At 36.1% G+C, this 17,355-nt stretch overlaps 1 protein-coding gene across 1 annotated transcript in view; it reads left to right on the forward strand.

Annotated features, from left to right (window-relative positions):
• The window catches only part of LOC132142495 (propionyl-CoA carboxylase alpha chain, mitochondrial-like), a 73,726-nt gene that overhangs the window by 3,992 nt on the left and 52,379 nt on the right, over positions 1 to 17,355 (forward strand). The window contains exons 3-7 of the mRNA XM_059552407.1: positions 2,868 to 2,915; positions 3,131 to 3,199; positions 6,258 to 6,371; positions 6,948 to 7,001; positions 13,131 to 13,262. Of these exons, the coding sequence (XP_059408390.1) occupies positions 2,868 to 2,915; positions 3,131 to 3,199; positions 6,258 to 6,371; positions 6,948 to 7,001; positions 13,131 to 13,262 (417 nt within the window). The remainder of the gene's footprint in view (positions 1 to 2,867; positions 2,916 to 3,130; positions 3,200 to 6,257; positions 6,372 to 6,947; positions 7,002 to 13,130; positions 13,263 to 17,355) is intronic.

Consider the following 17,355-nt stretch of genomic DNA (forward strand, 5'->3'; position numbering starts at 1 on the left):
ATTCGTTCGCGAACCGGATATCACAAACTGCTTTGTTTTGAACTCTCTCACATAGTGTTGTCACGGTACCAAAATTTCAGTATTCGGTACCGATACCAGTGAAAATCCACGGTTCTCGGTACCAATTTCGGTACCAAAGCAAAACACAAAAATATACTAATTAAAAATAAAAATAACTTTTTAGCACTAAAAATAAAACCAATGCCATTCTTTATACTTATTTACAACTGTGTTTAAAGTTTTTCTACAAGTTATATAATTATGAAAAACAGTAAACAAGTTTCACCCAAATTTAATTTGTCTTTTATTTTTTTTAAATTTAAACACATATTATTTTTGGTAAATAAAGGGGATTTGCTATTAAAATTAAAACATGGAAGAAATATTGTGATTTATTTCTCTAAAAAATAAAGTATTATAATTTTTTTCAACAGTAGTAGCAGCATCACATACATTTTACTAAATAATAGTAATATTTCTAGCACAATGCCTTGATGTAAAAATTAACTTTTAGGCCTAGCTAATGAATGCATATTTGTCATTTTAACTGAACTTAAGACTGGTGGTGATGCTTAAGATATTTTTGGTCATTGAGGGTTTCTGTAAAAAAATAGTAATAGATCATATTAATTATTATTAAAAGACAATACTACTACTAATTCTACTATCATACCAATGTATATACAATGCACTATGAATTGATGAGCTGCTGGGTTCATGAATATTAATCACGTTGTCTGCGTTCGGTCAAAATGATTTGCTGAAATCAAAACAGGGACTGTAAGAAATCAGCGCCAGCCAACTCAGAGAGGTGTGTTGTATTCAGTTGTTTTGATATAGGGAAACAATATATTTCTAGTTTCAATATAATTTATTCTTCAGACATTCCTCTTCAAACAAAACTATCAGCTGTTTCAAAAGTTACCTACATTTAGTTACTGGCCATTGAAAATGAGTAAAATCCAAACATTTAGGGGTGACCCCGAATAGTTGATGAAACGATGCTTTGATTCGAGGAGCCTGATTCGACTACCAATCTAACAGTCGAATATTCGTGGGGTGTTATTGATTATGCCATTTTGACCATATGGGGGTGCTCAAATGTCTGATTTCACCAAGAGCTACCGGTTTTCTCCCAATAACTTAATATACAGCCTATTATGATAAAGCTGTAAGAATCTGAAAAGAAAGAAGCTTCAAATTAATATTTTAAAGTACATGAATAAATCCAACCACCCCTATAGATTTATGTTTCACTCTCCATAATCTTTGACTGACAGAGGAGTATCTCAGGGGTTTAAAGTTTACCAAGACTCAAACTGACACAGTTTGGATAGTTAGGATTATGTTAGTCGAATGTCTGACTTGACTCTTGTTAATGTATTTTGCTCCGCCCCTAAACATAAGATTCGACTATCAGTCAAATATCGGCAAGATTCGAAAATTCCGATTCGATTATGAAAATCCTTAGTCAGGGACAACCCCTAATTTGTAGATGGAGTCACATTAGGGTCCCAATATCTAGGGACTGAACCATATAGGGCTTATAAGGAAAGTTTATTAAGAATGAGAATCTAGAAGGATATTAAGATATCTATACTTTTAGAGTTACTGGCATGACAACTTTATGAAAAGTATATTAATGGCATTAATACAGGTATGTTCTATGCAATTGAGCTGATAGAAAAAAATGAGATAAATTTTTAGTTAAAAAGTTTTGTTCTTTAGATATTCCTCTTTGACAGAAAAAAATATCAGATGGATACAAAGTGGTTCAACCACTGAAAATGTGAACAATTTACTCATTAAGATTTCTATATCTCTGAGATTGAACCGTTGAGGGTCTTTAAAAAGAAGTTACCCAAAGGAAAGTTTGAGAGCCAGAATCTAAAAGAATATTAAGATATATTTAATATTTCTTGAGTTACAGGCGTGCAAACTTGAGGCAAAAAACACAAGAATTGCATTTTGCAGATTTCTTTTTTTACAGTCAATGTTGGCATATAATGAAACGAAGTCAATAGATTTTACTAATAGACCTACCAATCTCTGTGTAAAAACAATTGGATGCCGCCAGCTTTCTAAAGTCATTTGAAAGTGAAAGTGACGTGACATACAGAATTCGTGCTCTGCATTTAACCCATCCAAAGTGCACACACACAGCAGTGAACACACACACACTGTGAACACACACCCGGAGCAGTGGGCAGCCATTTATGCTGCGGCTCTGGGGGAGCTGTTGGGGGTTCAGTGCCTTGCTCAAGGGCACCTCAGTCGTGGTATTGAGGGTGGAGAGAGCACTGTACATTCACTCCCCCCACCTACAATTCCTGCTCGGCCCGAGACTCGAACTCACAACCCTTCGATTGCGAGTCCAACTCTCTAACCATTAGGCCACGACTTCCCCTGTAATTTGGCTCCAAAGCCAAATTTCTACAAAATAGTGGATTACGTAGTAAATATAAATCTGTGACATTAAATGTTTTGGCTTTCATGACTATTCATGATTGTCTTTCTGTAAGAAAAATATGAACAAAATCAAAAATTTGAGCAGCGGCCCTCTGGTTGAGTTGACACAGAATGACCCAACAGTAGTTTAAGTATATAAGTAGTTTTTGTACCTGATAAAGTCTAACTATGATAGATGTTCATCCGGTTCTTATATTCAGTTCTGCACTTAGAGCTTGATCTTTAAGATCTTTATCTCTTCTCTCTTCTTTATCATCTAAAAAGCAGTGTGTGTTGAACAGCTTTCACTTACAGCTAAAGGAGTTGAGCTTTAGTCAGCGTTAGAGACACACACTGGACAAATCAAGTGTTGACAAAACAAATGTCTTAATCGCCCTGTTCCCTTTTCCTTTCCACAGACCTTTGATAAAATCCTCATCGCAAACAGAGGCGAGATCGCCTGCAGGGTGAGTGAGAGTGTGTGTTCTCCAGCAGGAACGATCCTTTCAGTGTGTTTAAGGCAAAACGTTAGATTTGTCTTTCTATTTTAATTTAAAATCGGGTTGAAGTCCTGTATATATCTTCTCTAGATGTATTTTACCTTCAGTACAGATTTACTTCTGTGGAATAAAAAACATTCACTTTCATTTGCTGTTAAATATCCCCCTTTTTCCATTCATAGGTGATTAAAACATGTAAGAAGATGGGCATCAAGACAGTGGCAGTTCACAGTGATGTGGACTCTAGTGCGGTGAGAGAAATCAATAATACCTAAATAAAAAAGACACGTACATTGAGGTTCAAAAGTCTGAGAGCATATTGTTTCAAAAACTAACTTCTGCTGTAAGTTTATTTATTGGTTGTCATCATGTATTAAACTATTGTTTCTTATCATGAAATCAGTCTTGATGCTGGAATGGCTTAAAAAAAACAAGGCGGCAAAAGTTTTAGGATTTTGAAGTATATAAAGCAAATAAATAGATTAATTTTAAAAAGAAATATACTCACCCTCATGTTGTATGATCTATTTGAAGAATGCTGGTAAAAAAAAAACTATTGGTTATGGTTTATCTTCATACAGGTTTGGAATTGCATGCAAGAGAAAACAAAATTTTCATTTTTTGGTGAACTATACTTTTTTCATTTGAACTATCATTTAATTAAAATTGTTGTATTCAATTAGAAAAATGCCAAATAGAAACCTCTTCATTTATTTTGACCACACTGTAAATCATATTTGATAATTCATTAAAAAGTTCCACATATCAAAGAAAAGATTACTTATACAAGCCATCATGAAAACTATGAAGCATTTGAAACAAATAAATAGATGTCTGACGCAGGTTAATCATCTGGAGGCAGTCTGGTACTAATATCTAAATTAGACCCCACTACACTTTTTCAAGCATTGCAAGATAAACTAAAGCTTTTGCTCATCTCACCTTTATTTTTTCATGGAGTGTAATCCTCTGTTGCCGTGATTGATAGCTGTCAGTTTTCACCCCCTCCTATTCCATATGCATGAGGGTTTGATAGAGGCAGTGTTTTAAACTCAGCTCGTCCCCCTGCTGTGTTCTTTGCTGGATTGTGGGAATGATGGGGGTTAGAGGAGGGGATCTTTTGCGTTTGATTTGCAGCTAAATAGCATCTAAATGATGTTTAAACCAGAGCAGTGGGCGATAATCTGGACTCTGTATGGGGGAACAAATTGACGTTAGAAGTCCATATACTGACCTCAGGATTTAGGTGTTCGAAGGTTTTTTTTTTTTTTTTTTTTTTTTTTTTTTTTTAAATCTCGTTAAATCATTTCTCCTTTCTCAAATCAAGCCTGTCTGTGTGACGTCACTAAAACAGGCTCCTCCCACGATAGTTTGATTGACAGTAGAATTTCAGCACAGACTGGATTGGCGTCTTCCCTTAGACCAGTCCTGAGTGACTGTCATCAGTCCGCCATTGTTTCACCATCGGAGCAGACGTAAACAAGAATGACTTGAAGCGATTGAGGTCTTCCGTTGTTGGATGTAATATTGAAAACAGCAGGCGATATTTACTTTACGACATCTGAACCACTGATGACGCAGTGGATTACGTTTGTTTTTGAAGGGAATGCGCCCCGATCTATCTAAATGTGTCTATGTTTGGGCGAATCATTCGTTATACAGCCTCACCAACAGAAGAAGAGAGTATAAGGTTTTCTTAATTAATCTTTGCAAATCGCCTTTCCTAACAATGTTCTTATTAGCAAGTTTCATGATGAATGCGGCAAAAATTTATCGTCTCTAAAAGAGAGCGGCTCGGAAGAGAGGGGCGGTGTCAGGAGAGCTCATTTGCATTTAAAGGAAAATGCTACAAAATGGCTTGCTCTGAAAAAAGCTGTTTTTAAATGGGTAAAAAGGGTGTTGTGTTACACTACAATTGAGAAATTTTAACCAAACTATGTTACAGACTTTTCATTAAGACCTTAAACAATCATACCAACTTTTATCCGATTACCGCGTCAAAGTATGCTGGATCTTACATCCTCTCTAGTTAACAGGGTTGGTGCTGACAGAAAAAAGAAGCTTATTAGGCTCCTGAAACAAATGGTGGGGAGCCGTCAAGTTTACGTCACAGTAAAATACGTCTCAAGATTTGTCTGTGTGATTCAAAACCTTGAAGTAGTGTTTAATTTAATTTAATTTGAGAAATTGTTTCAGATAACAAAGAAATACAGTCGGTTAAAAATATCCAGTTAGTTCAATAATCGCTTCTTCAGTAAAATGATCCTTAAAGTCAGAGGTTGCAGTATGTGGCTGCTTCAGTCTTTTGGGCTCATTTGAGTGTCTTGGAAACTCCTCCACTTCTGTTTGCTTCACCCTCGTTAAATGTGAGGGAAAAACAACTTTGTATCCCTTATTACACATGTGTGGAAAACATTAGCAGAGAAGCAGCAGTTTGCTAGCGAGTCTTTTCCAAACCTCCCCTGTTGACGCAGTTGTCAGTATTAATGCTTCCCCATTGTGAGGTCTGTCACTCCGTCAGCTCGCTGTCACAGTTGCTTCACACCGTGTGTGATGACATCTTGGTCACATAGACATTTGCGCAGACGACTAACTGGCATGGACAGCAATGAAATTGAAAGTGTTTAAATGTTAAAGGTTTTGGGTTATTTTTACATTTTTTTTATTACATAAACTGTTATAACCAGTATTGCATTTTATAAGCGTCTTTTCTTTTTTAAAAATCTACATTTTAAAAACATCTTTTGTAAAAGTACTTCTGCCTGACGCTTTCAACACCCGGGTCGTGGGTTCAATTTCCAGCAAACTAAATTGAAATGGTCGTGAACTGGTCAAGATGTATAAATGTAATTACCTTAAAAGCACAAAAAATACACTAATTAAATAAATAAATCGTGTCTGTTCAGCTGCCATAAATAATGAAATAAATGGGTAGAATTTACCTATAAATATCTAAATAGAAATTTCGGTCAATTCATCATTAACTACAACTTTTGCGTCAAACTCCTAATTTGCCGCTTATTTACTAGTTAGATAAGTAGTTGTTAAGTTCAGGTATTGAGTAGCATTAATACTAGTAAATAACTAATAAATAGCCAATATGTTAATAATAGGCCTGCTATACTAAAATCTTACCAAAACGTTGTACACGCATTCCACAACACATCAGAGTGACACGTTGCAGGCATGCTAATGACCCTAAAATTTGAGAGAGTCACAAAATGCAATTTTGTGTATATATATATATATATATATATATATATATATATATATGACTTTGATTATGTTCATGTGTTTTCATTCCGACAGGTTCACGTAAAGATGGCTGATGAAGCTGTGTGTGTTGGTCCTGCCCCTACAAGTAAAAGTTACCTGAACATGGATGCTATCATGAATGCCATCAAGCAGACTGGAGCTCAAGCTGTAAGTGTGTGTGTGTGTGTGTGTGTTCTAGATTTTGTGACTAGATTTTCTAGATTCTAGAAAATTCTTTTTGTGATTTTGTCTAGATATCAGGACTCAACTCTGTATAATGACATGGGTATGATACAGGTATTACAAGGAGAGGGTGACTTATGAGGACATAACCCATGTCCCCATTTTTCAAAACCCTTATAAATCATACAGAATTAGTTTTTTTGAGAAAGTAAAAATGCACAAAGTTTCCCGTGAGGGTTAGGGTTAGGTGTAGGGTTGGTTTAGGGCCATAGAATATACAGTTTGTACAGAATAAAAACCATTACTGCTATGGGATGTCCCCACTTTTCACAAAAACAAATGTGTGTGTGTACATGTGTAAGATAAAACAGGGGAATTTAGCACAGTTGGAGCCTAATCCATGTTGGTGTAAACAATGTCATATATTATGATATGGTGCCCTGGACAATGTTATTATCTATAAACTAAGTGATACGATGAAGCTGTTAAATGTCACTTGTATAACATTAATTCTATGAATGCATGTAGGTAAATCATTTTGTCTCTTTCTCTGTCTTATAGGTTCATCCTGGCTATGGATTCCTGTCTGAAAATAAGGAGTTTGCTAAGAGACTGGTGAGAAAGAAATTTGGATAGTTTAAGAAAAGAAATATTTAAATGAGTTTGTGTTAGAGTTGGGGGGCTGAGTAGCCCCTTCACTTATTGTTCTACATCTGCCAGTGTCCCTCCCACACACACAGTTTTCGTAATTAACAGCTCAGACCCCCCAGTAGTAATTTGATTAAAGGTGCGAGTTCTGAGGTGAGAAGATTATTTGCAACCCAAATGAAGGCAGAAAGGCCAAAAGGGTCATTTGATAAAGAGACTCATTCCACATTCACATTCAGTTTCTTTTTCTTTTGGAGGACAGTGCTGTATTTCCTCCAGCATCTGTTTGTGAAATATTACTTTTATTTAAAACAACTGTTTTCTGTTTGAATAAATGTTAACATTCGATGTATTCCTTTGAGGCAAAGCTGTATTATCTGCAGCCATTACTCCAGTGTCACATGATCCTTCAGAAATCATTCTAATATTCTGATTTACTGCTCATCAAAAATTCGTATTAATATCGATGTTGAAAAGAGTTGCGCTGCTTCATATATTTGTGGAAACCATGATACATTTTCTCATTTTAAGAAAGTTCAAAAGATTATTTGAGAGAAATCTTTGTTACATTATAAATGTCTTCACTCTAACTTTTGAGCAATTTAATGGATGCTTTCTGAATAAAAGTATAAAAAAATAAAATTCCAGAAAAACAAAGAAACAAAAAATCACCCTGACCTCAAACCTTTAAACAGTAGTGTACGTGGTTGTTATTCAGTAATCCTATAGAAGTAGCTCACCCAAAAATGACAATGTCCTGATATTTATTCCCTTTGCAATAACATTTAACAGGAACGGGAGTGTTCTGGCTTCAAAGAGGACACACAACTTATAATAGCTTTATACCAGTCTTAGCTTTGAGTGAGGAACAGGCCAAAATCTAAATAATTGTTTATTGATATTCTTCCCCTCCAGAGAGATGTTAAGTGCTAAGAGTCTTATCTAAATGTATTAGATTTATGAAGAAATAATTCAATTTACTTTAGTGAACCAACTGATTCTTTAAAAAAATATTGGACTCAAAAGTATGATTTGTTCAAGAATTGGGTCTTGCTTTTTTTCGAATTATAAATTTTGTTCCTTACCATTGTATGACTTCACAAGGCATTTATAAATAAAGCAAAAGCTCAAGCTTTATAGACTACATTTATGGGAGTTTAAAAAGCTCTTAATAAGCTTTTATAAATTTAAAAGCTCTACTCCCGGTTTTTGTAAAATAAGTTTTTTGTACAGTTAATGTTTAATATAATTATTATTAATTTTTTTTCTGGTGAACTATCCCTTTAACCTCTGCGCTCCAGAATAATTGAGCCAAGTGCTCCGGTAGGAACAAGTGCATGTGCCAACCTCCAACTGTGCCTTAGTGTTGCCATGGCAACTAAACTCGGTAGCTACCACACAGAGAGTTCACATGGGGCCGTCACTCTCTTTTTTGATCTAGATATTTTTGCTTTTTTTAAGATTCCAGATTTCTTCTGCCAGATTTCTTCTTTTTGCCTGCTTCGCTGCATCGCAGAACAGAGAAAAGAGGAACAGACAGAATTTGAGAATATACATGTTGGAAGATGACACGCCTCTCTCTTTCTCTTCCTACCTTCTGTTTCTTTTGTCCGCAATAGTCAGTCATGGTTATTTATTGTGCAGTATACAGATCTGTGGTGCGTGTATCACGTGTCTTCCTCTCTTTAGTGTAGTGCGACGTGAGACTCTGCTGGCAGGGTTTCCTGCAGCTGTGCTGATGTGTTCTCACGATCTGCTTTGATATAAATCACATTCAGGCGGGAGGGAAACACACGCGGTGCGTCGTCACAGCAACGGCGGGCTCACGTTGATAGGTTGCCTAGAAGTAGTTGTAGATCACATTTTTAGCAAAAAATTTAAAACAAGCTTTTCTGGTTCTGTTTTAAAGGCTTTCGGCAGAACATCATACTGTTAATCAACAGAGCCTGTTAAAAATGCATCAGCATGTCAAAATAAGTGTTAAATATTAAGAAGTCAGGGACCCGAATCAGCTGAGCTGAACTCAGATTTGTTTCGTGGCCCTCAAGGTTTTTGAACGCATTGATGTAAAGGACACCTTTTGATTTGACTGTTATCCTGCAGTGAATGAGTCAAAAACTCCTGTTTTTTTTTCTTTACATCTACATCATCTTAATGAGGAAAGTCTGCCTAGCAGCTCAGAATGAATGGAAGCAGTTTTGCTGCATTTTGCAAGGTTCCATAGTCATTAGAATTACATGAGTGGGCTATATATGCATTCTACAACGTGCTTCCCACCTCATGTTTATTGATATGATGTGTGATGTTAGTGCAAAACTCTCCTATAAATGAAATTGTACCGAAATTTCTGCATCACTAGCAGCACCAACCAACCAACCGACCAACCACCCGACCTTTTGCTAAGCGTTGCAATGGCTGGAATGAATTGTGACACTGCAAACTGTAATGTCTGCTATTTTTCTTCAAAGCAATTGATAAATTATGCAGATTTGAGGTTAATAATTTGCACAGCCAATCAAGGAGAAAAGAGCGAGGCTGCATCCAAATATGCATACTTCCCTACTATATAGTAGACAAACAGCAGTACCGGTATATTAAAAGAGATGTATTCATAAAACGGTAGGCAAAAAGCACCCGGTGACCTACTTATTCCAGTAAGATGTTGAAGGTCGGATCCAGTGAATGGAGTTGTGAATGGCAGAGAAGAAACACAGCTGATGCTGTAGGTTGACAACTTAGAGAGTTGAGTGACAACCTGACCAATGTAGTATTTCTACATACTTTTATAATATAGAATGTATTTTTTTAATGGTCAAAACATATTAATATATATTTTGTTTGTTTTTCCCTATTCAATTAAATTGTCCTTAACAGCATTGTTTCAACCAATGTTGTGAGTTTGTAGGTAGAATACTTATTTGACTTGAACAGTGGCAGATGGGGGAGGTGTGAAACTCGTTTGAAAAAAGTTTGTTGTGGTTCTGTTTGCTGCCGTTAATGGTGCAAAAAAAATTGCACATTTACCTTTAAATATTATCAAGAATTTTAAACAATGTGGCATTAATGCCTTTTTAGCTAATAATAATAATAGTACTTTCATCTCTTTTAAACACACATTTTTTGCCATGATTAAATCCCCCTAAAAAGAGTTGGCTTACAAATGAGTCCGGAGTGTCGTAGTAATGCATTTCTTACGGAAAGTAGTTAATGCAATGGTTCACTTACAGGAAGTGGTTTAAGCATAAGCATTTAATTTAAACCATGTGTCAGACTAATGTTAAGTTTTAAGCTTTTAGATGTTTTTGTTTTAATCTCTTTTAATCTTTTGTTTTGTAATGTTCCAGACATTTTTGTCCAGCTTACCCTGTATACTTAATTGCTTTGAATAAACATGCCTGCTGGATGGATAAATGTTAATAATTAATTTCATAACCAATTCCTGAACCACATCTGTACCTGCTGTTGTCTCTACCTTTCCATCCCCCCCATTCACTCTTTTACATTGCATTGCACACACACACACACACACACACACACACACACACAAGCGCGCGCACGCAGATAAGTGGGCCATCCACTGCCTTCCGTGTGTGCGTGGAAATGAAGATGTCATTACATTAGCAGTTGAATAGTGATACCCCCCACATGAATAAGAGGTGAATGAGCCCCCCATTCTGAATAGCTGCCCCCTCTGCCCAACTGTTAGTACCGTTTTACACAGCGCAAACGATTGGCCAGAGCCCCTGGGCATGCGCAGGTTCAGCCTAGAGAGCTCTGTTAGGATTACCTCTATGGCCTCTTTAGCATGTTAAAAGAGAAGCGCTTTTCAATAGCGGAGAGGAGATTGAGTTTGAATGGAGTAAGCGTGTGTGTGTTTTCATGCCTTTTCACTCTGGATGTTGTCTTGAACAAGATGTTTTCATTATCCTAGTGTTCTCTCACTCCTGTTCACGGTTGTACACAAGTTCTTGACGCTTCTAGAGGCTCACACTCTTTTTTTTTTTTACTCTTATTGTAGCGGCTTGCTGGTTGTTTAGCCCTCTGAAGGTACCACATGCACAAATACACATAAGGGACTTATAAAAATGAACAGGAGGAGGAGAGCGATTGAGTGACATCTGAATGGGCCCAAGCGATTTATTGGATTAAATTTTCCAGAACTCAACAGAGACACTGACAGGGGTTTGAGGGAAATGTCTCTAGCGTGACTGGGGCCGCCATAATTTGTCAGTGAATTTAAACCTTGATATTGTGTCCCATTTATGTATTTTATTTAATGCGATCCTTGTAGCTTAGTTATCTTTTGTGACCTGTTTTTTTTCCTCTTCTGTTTTGTTTACTTTGTTTTGTGGTGTTCTATTTTTATTTTTTTTTGTTTGTGGCTTTGTTTTGTTGTTGTTTTTTTGTAATTTTGTTTCAAAGTTAGTTTTGGTTGTTTTTGTTTTTGATTCTTTTGTTGTATAGTTTACTGTTTTTTTTTTCTTTCTTTTGAATTTTGATTTAGTTTTGTACCTAATTTAAATATAGGTTTCTTTTTTGTTTGGTAATTTTTTCATTCTGGAGTCGTTTTGTTTTTTGGACCGCTATTTGTTAATAATAATAATAATAATAATAATAATAATAATAATAATAATAATAATAATAATAATAATAATTTTACAGCTCAGTTGTTTTCAGTCATTTGTTTGAAATGGTTCATGGTCATTAGTTGTTCTAATGATTCATTTGTCTCAATAAAGGACATATATTTTTACATTATTTATTATCATATTTAGCAATAAACTAGATAATTGTGAACCTTTTTAAATTTTGGGGCTAGCAAACTTCTGATTCAGTGAAAAATAAATCCCCTATGGAAGTTCTTCACTTTTAAAGTTTTAGTGATTTGTAATCGACTGTAATCGATTACAGAAGCTGATTTTGTTGACACTTTTTAGTTTTTTGTTTCTTTTCCCAAGCACTTGTCAAGAACAAACAGATCGCTTTTTTGGCCTCATTTAGATTTATCCTTTATCTCATGACACCATGGGTCCAGTTGGAGCTGAAAGAGTCATGGGGTCAAATCCCTCTTTTAATTACAGAGCTCTGTGGGTTCTGTGCGCCTCAGGCATACTATCTTTAGTATATTAGCCAGGAAGCAATAGTCTCCCAATTCTCGAGACTTACAAAGAAAAGAACAGATCTTCTTTTTCCCGTTCTTTTTTTCTGGCTTCCTTATTTAGATGTGTTTCTTCAGGCGTTACCTGAAGCTACCTTTCTTTACTTCACCAAGGTTCATACCCCGGGGGTCTTTTTTCTGAAGGGATTTGGTTCCCATGTCAAAAAAAAAGTTTTACCTCTTTTGAGGTTAAAGATATAGATATTCAAGATGTTAGAATGCTGTGTGTGGCCAGTGCTCCTAGGCCTCGTTTACACTGCCAGTTAAATGTGACCCAATTCCAGATTTTCTGAGGCATTGCGTTTTGAATGTCATTAAAACTGCAACAATTTGGTACTGCTCCGTAGTTTAATGACATCATATGTGACCCTTGCTGGCACAATTAGTGTCAATTTTGCACGGGCTATTTTGATCAGGGGAAAATTACGTTTTTATATACATCTACTATTATCTTTATTTGTACGTTTTTCTTTTGAGAGGATTATCTTTTCTCCGCTCGCTTCTGGCGCTGAAAATTTTAAAATTAAATACAAATATTATTGACCCCAAACCTTTGAACAATAGTCTAAGTTCAAGATCATAAGAAACGTACATCAATCATGTGTGTCCAAACTTGACTTGACTTGACTGGTGCTGTGAGCAAAAGTGGAATCAGATCATGATGCACAGCTGTGTATTATGACCAGAAGAGTGCAGCTGGATCACGTAATGTGCAGGTGTGTTGAGGTTTGATGTGGGAATAGAAACTGTGGGTGTATGCTGTGATGTACGATCAGATTATCTCTGAGTCATGTGAGTCGTGCGGCGTGACGTGACATTTTCTGATGGTTGTCTTAATAGATTTGATGCCTATAATCATGATTTGTACGCAAGATCTGCTCAGAATAAATGATTTATATGACATAAAATATCCCTTCTTATGAATTCTTCCTCTACAGGCGGCCGAGGGGGTGACTTTCATTGGTCCTGACACGCATGCCATCCAGGCCATGGGGGATAAGATCGAGAGCAAACTCATTGCCAAAGCTGCCAAAGTCAACACCATCCCAGGCTTTGATGGGGTGGTCAAGGTCAGATCAACATTTGTGATGTTTTATTTATTTATTCTTATTTCTGATTGCAATCTTTTCCCAAGAATCCATTACTTCTCACATACCTATGCTGAGTATCTTTTAAAGGCATTTTCACAAACACCTTTTCTTTAGGCCTGCATCCAGATAGGTGGTTTATCAAAATGAGTTAAAAAAAAAAAAAAAAAATGATTTCCTAGCTGAGCTACAGTGCATATGTGATGCAGGTAATGACATATGTTATATAGTATAATGTACAGTGCACACACTGCCATTCAAATGTTTGGGATTGGTAAGATATTTGTTAAAGGGTTTATATGATGCGAATTGAATTTTTCCTTTCTTTTTGGAGTGATACAAACTCTTGGAGCATAAAGAAGATCTGTAAATTTGTAAAGACTGAAGTCTCAAATCCAAAGGGATATTCTTTATAAAAGTTAAGACCGGTCCATGCCCTTTTAAAACGCCTAGTTTAAATGCCCCCCACGTCTACGTCACTGTGTGGGAAGATTTGCATAACACCACCCAAATGTTAATGCAAAGAAAGAAGGCGTTATTTTTATTCTTGCTGTAGTATTGTTGTTGCCGCAAGCCACAATGTTGGGGAATAGGGGTTGCATAGAGTAGTCGAGTGATCGAGTACTTCAACCACTAGTCGGCACTGTCGGAAACAATCGACTACTCGAGCATGCATTAACCATAATGTGTACAAAGAGTTTGCAAGTACGACATGAATTTTAGGATTACAATATTGGGTGTAGCTGTTACTTTCTATGACCTTATCTATGTTGCATGTCAGGGCTTGAAAACGAAAAACGAATTCAATCGGTTCACTCCGAGCAGAATCGATATTTTAACGTTTCTGTTTTGTGTTCCTCTGATATTATTACCGTTCCGAAACCGGTTCGGGTGGAAGAAATACCGGTTAATAACGTTATTTTTAAAAAACAATATTATTTGCCTAATAATAATAATATAATAATAATAATAAAGTATAGCTTTTCTTTACTCAAAAAGAAAAAGAAAAAATAGTGATCTAACGCATAGTCACAGCCAATAGACTACTGCATAGTCATCTCTAGATTTTGGCCAAATGTAAGCTATTTAAAAAAAAAAAAAATATCATTACCGAACTTCATTCTAAGAATTATTTTGAGGTTAATATAGCAAATGAAAACTGTTCAGCTTCCGGGAAATTTGAGAAGCTCCGCTAGGCTATTTTAGTTCCCCTCACTCCACAACAAAATAATTTCAATTAACAGTATTTAGAAAAGAACAAGAATAAAAAATATAAGAAGCTATAGCAATATTAACGACAAACTAAAACTAATTAATTTAGGCTAAAACTAAACTGAAACCAGCGGGTCTCTCATTCAAAACAAAATCAAAGTTTCCGTGTTCGCGATGTATTTGAATGACAAATGATTATACAAAATAGCCTAGTGTTTATTATAGCCTAATGTTTGTAAACATTTTGTGTCTGCATTATGTCTATTTCTGAATGAAATAATTTTCTCGCTCGCTCGCTCTCTCTCTCTCTCTCTCTCTCTCTCTCTCTCTCTCTCTCTCTCTCTCTCTCTCTCTCTCTCTCTCTCTCTCTCTCTCTCTCTATATATATATATATATATATATATATATATATATATATATATATATATATATATATATATATATATATATATATATATATATATATATATATACGCGTAGTGTATTTTAACCACGCAGAAAACCTTTTTAAATATTTTTATAATTTACTGAAAATAAATAAATGACTTTTTAAACCGTTTAACTGATTATTAATCGGTCAAAATTAGCTGATACAGTTTGCTGCATTCATGCACACTCAGAAACCGGTTACTGTGAACGAATCAGCAGTGCTTTTGTAGGAGCTTTTGTCATCGCTGAATCTTGTCGAAATTGGTTTGCGCATCTATCTGTGCATGATGGTGTCCAATGCCCCCGGCAAACGGAGCTTCTCAAAGTTTGGAATAATCAAAGGAGAGCTGCAGTCCTTAGTTGGGCAGAAAAGGCTAAGCATGCTGGCGCTTGTGTGTCGAATGCACATGCACCAACACCGAGAAAAAAAGGCCCTTTTTGCGCTGCTTCATCAGGCCTAATTTGGTCTTAATCCGGCCCTGAAGGCGGTGCATTGTCATTGAGACTTGCCTATGATGAGTTCACAGCTGAGCAGACATTTCACTTGCTGGCTTCAGCTTCACATGGAATGCGTGATTGGTTGACAGCTAATTTCAAATATTAAATGGAACGATAAAATACCGTTAATAACCGGTTATTGGCCATTTCAAATTTTCGATTCTGTTCGGAACTTGATTTCGTTTATGTTTCTGGTTCTGTTCCTGTCAAAATTTCATTCGTTTCCGGTTTTTGTTTTCGTTCCTTGAACCGGTTCGGAGCCCTGTTTGCATGTAAAATTAAAATATGTAAATAGGGGTGTGCCTGAAGCCGAATACCTTATTCCGAATGGCACGGATAATGGCTTCAAAAATTAATAACAGACAAGGAATAATTCTGCCTGAATACCCGGCTGAAGCTGGCACAGTCCGGTGTTTGCTAGTAACAGGTGAGTCAGGGGATCAGCGCAATATATACAATAGACCTCTAAAGCCACGAGTGTGAAGTGAATGAATTTAAACTTTGAGTGAAAAGAGCGCAAATCAAACACAGCATTGCTGTGGTCTTTCCGTGCATCTCGCAGAAATCAGAGCTTGGCAAGAATAATATCACCTATAATAATACATCATACATGATGTATTGTATATATTTAAAAGGCAATGCTTTAAAGCTTAGGCTACGATATGATACGAATGAATGGATTGAAATTTACTAATTTTTTGAAAAGGTCCTGTTCACACATGATCCCTTAATGGTAACTTACCCATCATTTACCAGTAAAGACTGTATGTGTGAAAGTGGTAAAACTCTTCTTCTGTATATGTAGTGAATTTGAATTACTTAACATTCATCTGTGAAAACAGTGTTCGTTATCTCACTAGATTTGTAACGTAACTCCTTTGCTAGCACAGGACAATACACCAATCTATGTCTAAATATGCTGTTTACTGTTTTCATGTGGCCAAATATACAAATTTTATGGATTTAAACATGGTTTAATCACACTGTACAGTGAAACGTCACCACTGGCCATTGGTGACCTCTGCAGGTATTTGTTATAATATATTATGTACTTAAAGCTCCCCTGAAGTGCCTTGAAACACAGAGTTATTTTATGTGGTGACGGAAATTCAACTGAAACAGGAAGACAGGGTGGGACATATTGATTAGCCCAGCCCCTTTTTAAGGTAACCAGTAGCATTGTTTATATCTGCTTCGGCCAGAGCCGTTGAGCTCGATAAAGCCGCATTTGACAGCCACAATCTAATAGATTACCCCATAGATTCAATATGAAACTCTTAGTAGAAACAAAGTAGTGATCATAATCATGCTGATGTTGTGTAGTTTAAGTGTCAAGTGTTGACTACATGCCGACTCGACTATGCATGCTGCCGTAGGTTTGTGTGCCACAATGTAAAACCAGGCCTCATTTTTCCAAAATCAAAAGCAAATTTATACTATATGAATCATTCCCTATTGCCTACATTGTGCGCTAAGTGCCATTTACTGCACAGGAAATACACTGTGAACAAAGTGACCGATCTCAGTCGCAGCCTCAGCACCTAATTATAGTGTAGGGGGCGGGCGCTTCGGATTCTAGAGAGCATTTGATTGGTCAGAAAATTTGATGAAGTACGATGTGATGTCAAAAAAAATGTTTATCCATTTTGGCAGAAGTGACTGGCAGAACTGCAAGCTTTAATTGCTTATATCTTCTAAATGTGAAATTTTTTCCACTATTTTGGAGCACACTGTCTTATAGATAACCTTAAAGGGGTCATATGATGTTGCTAAAAAGAACATTATTTTGTGTTTTTGGTTTAATGAAATGCTAAAAAAAACTAATTATTTTCCACATACTGTACATTATTGTTTCTCCTCTATGCCCCGCCTTTTTGAAACGCGTAGATTTTTACAAAGCGAGGTGTGCTCTGATTGGCCACCTATTCAGAGCATT

Source organism: Carassius carassius, chromosome 6 (genome assembly GCF_963082965.1).
Source record: "Carassius carassius chromosome 6, fCarCar2.1, whole genome shotgun sequence".
Taxonomy (NCBI): domain Eukaryota; kingdom Metazoa; phylum Chordata; class Actinopteri; order Cypriniformes; family Cyprinidae; genus Carassius; species Carassius carassius.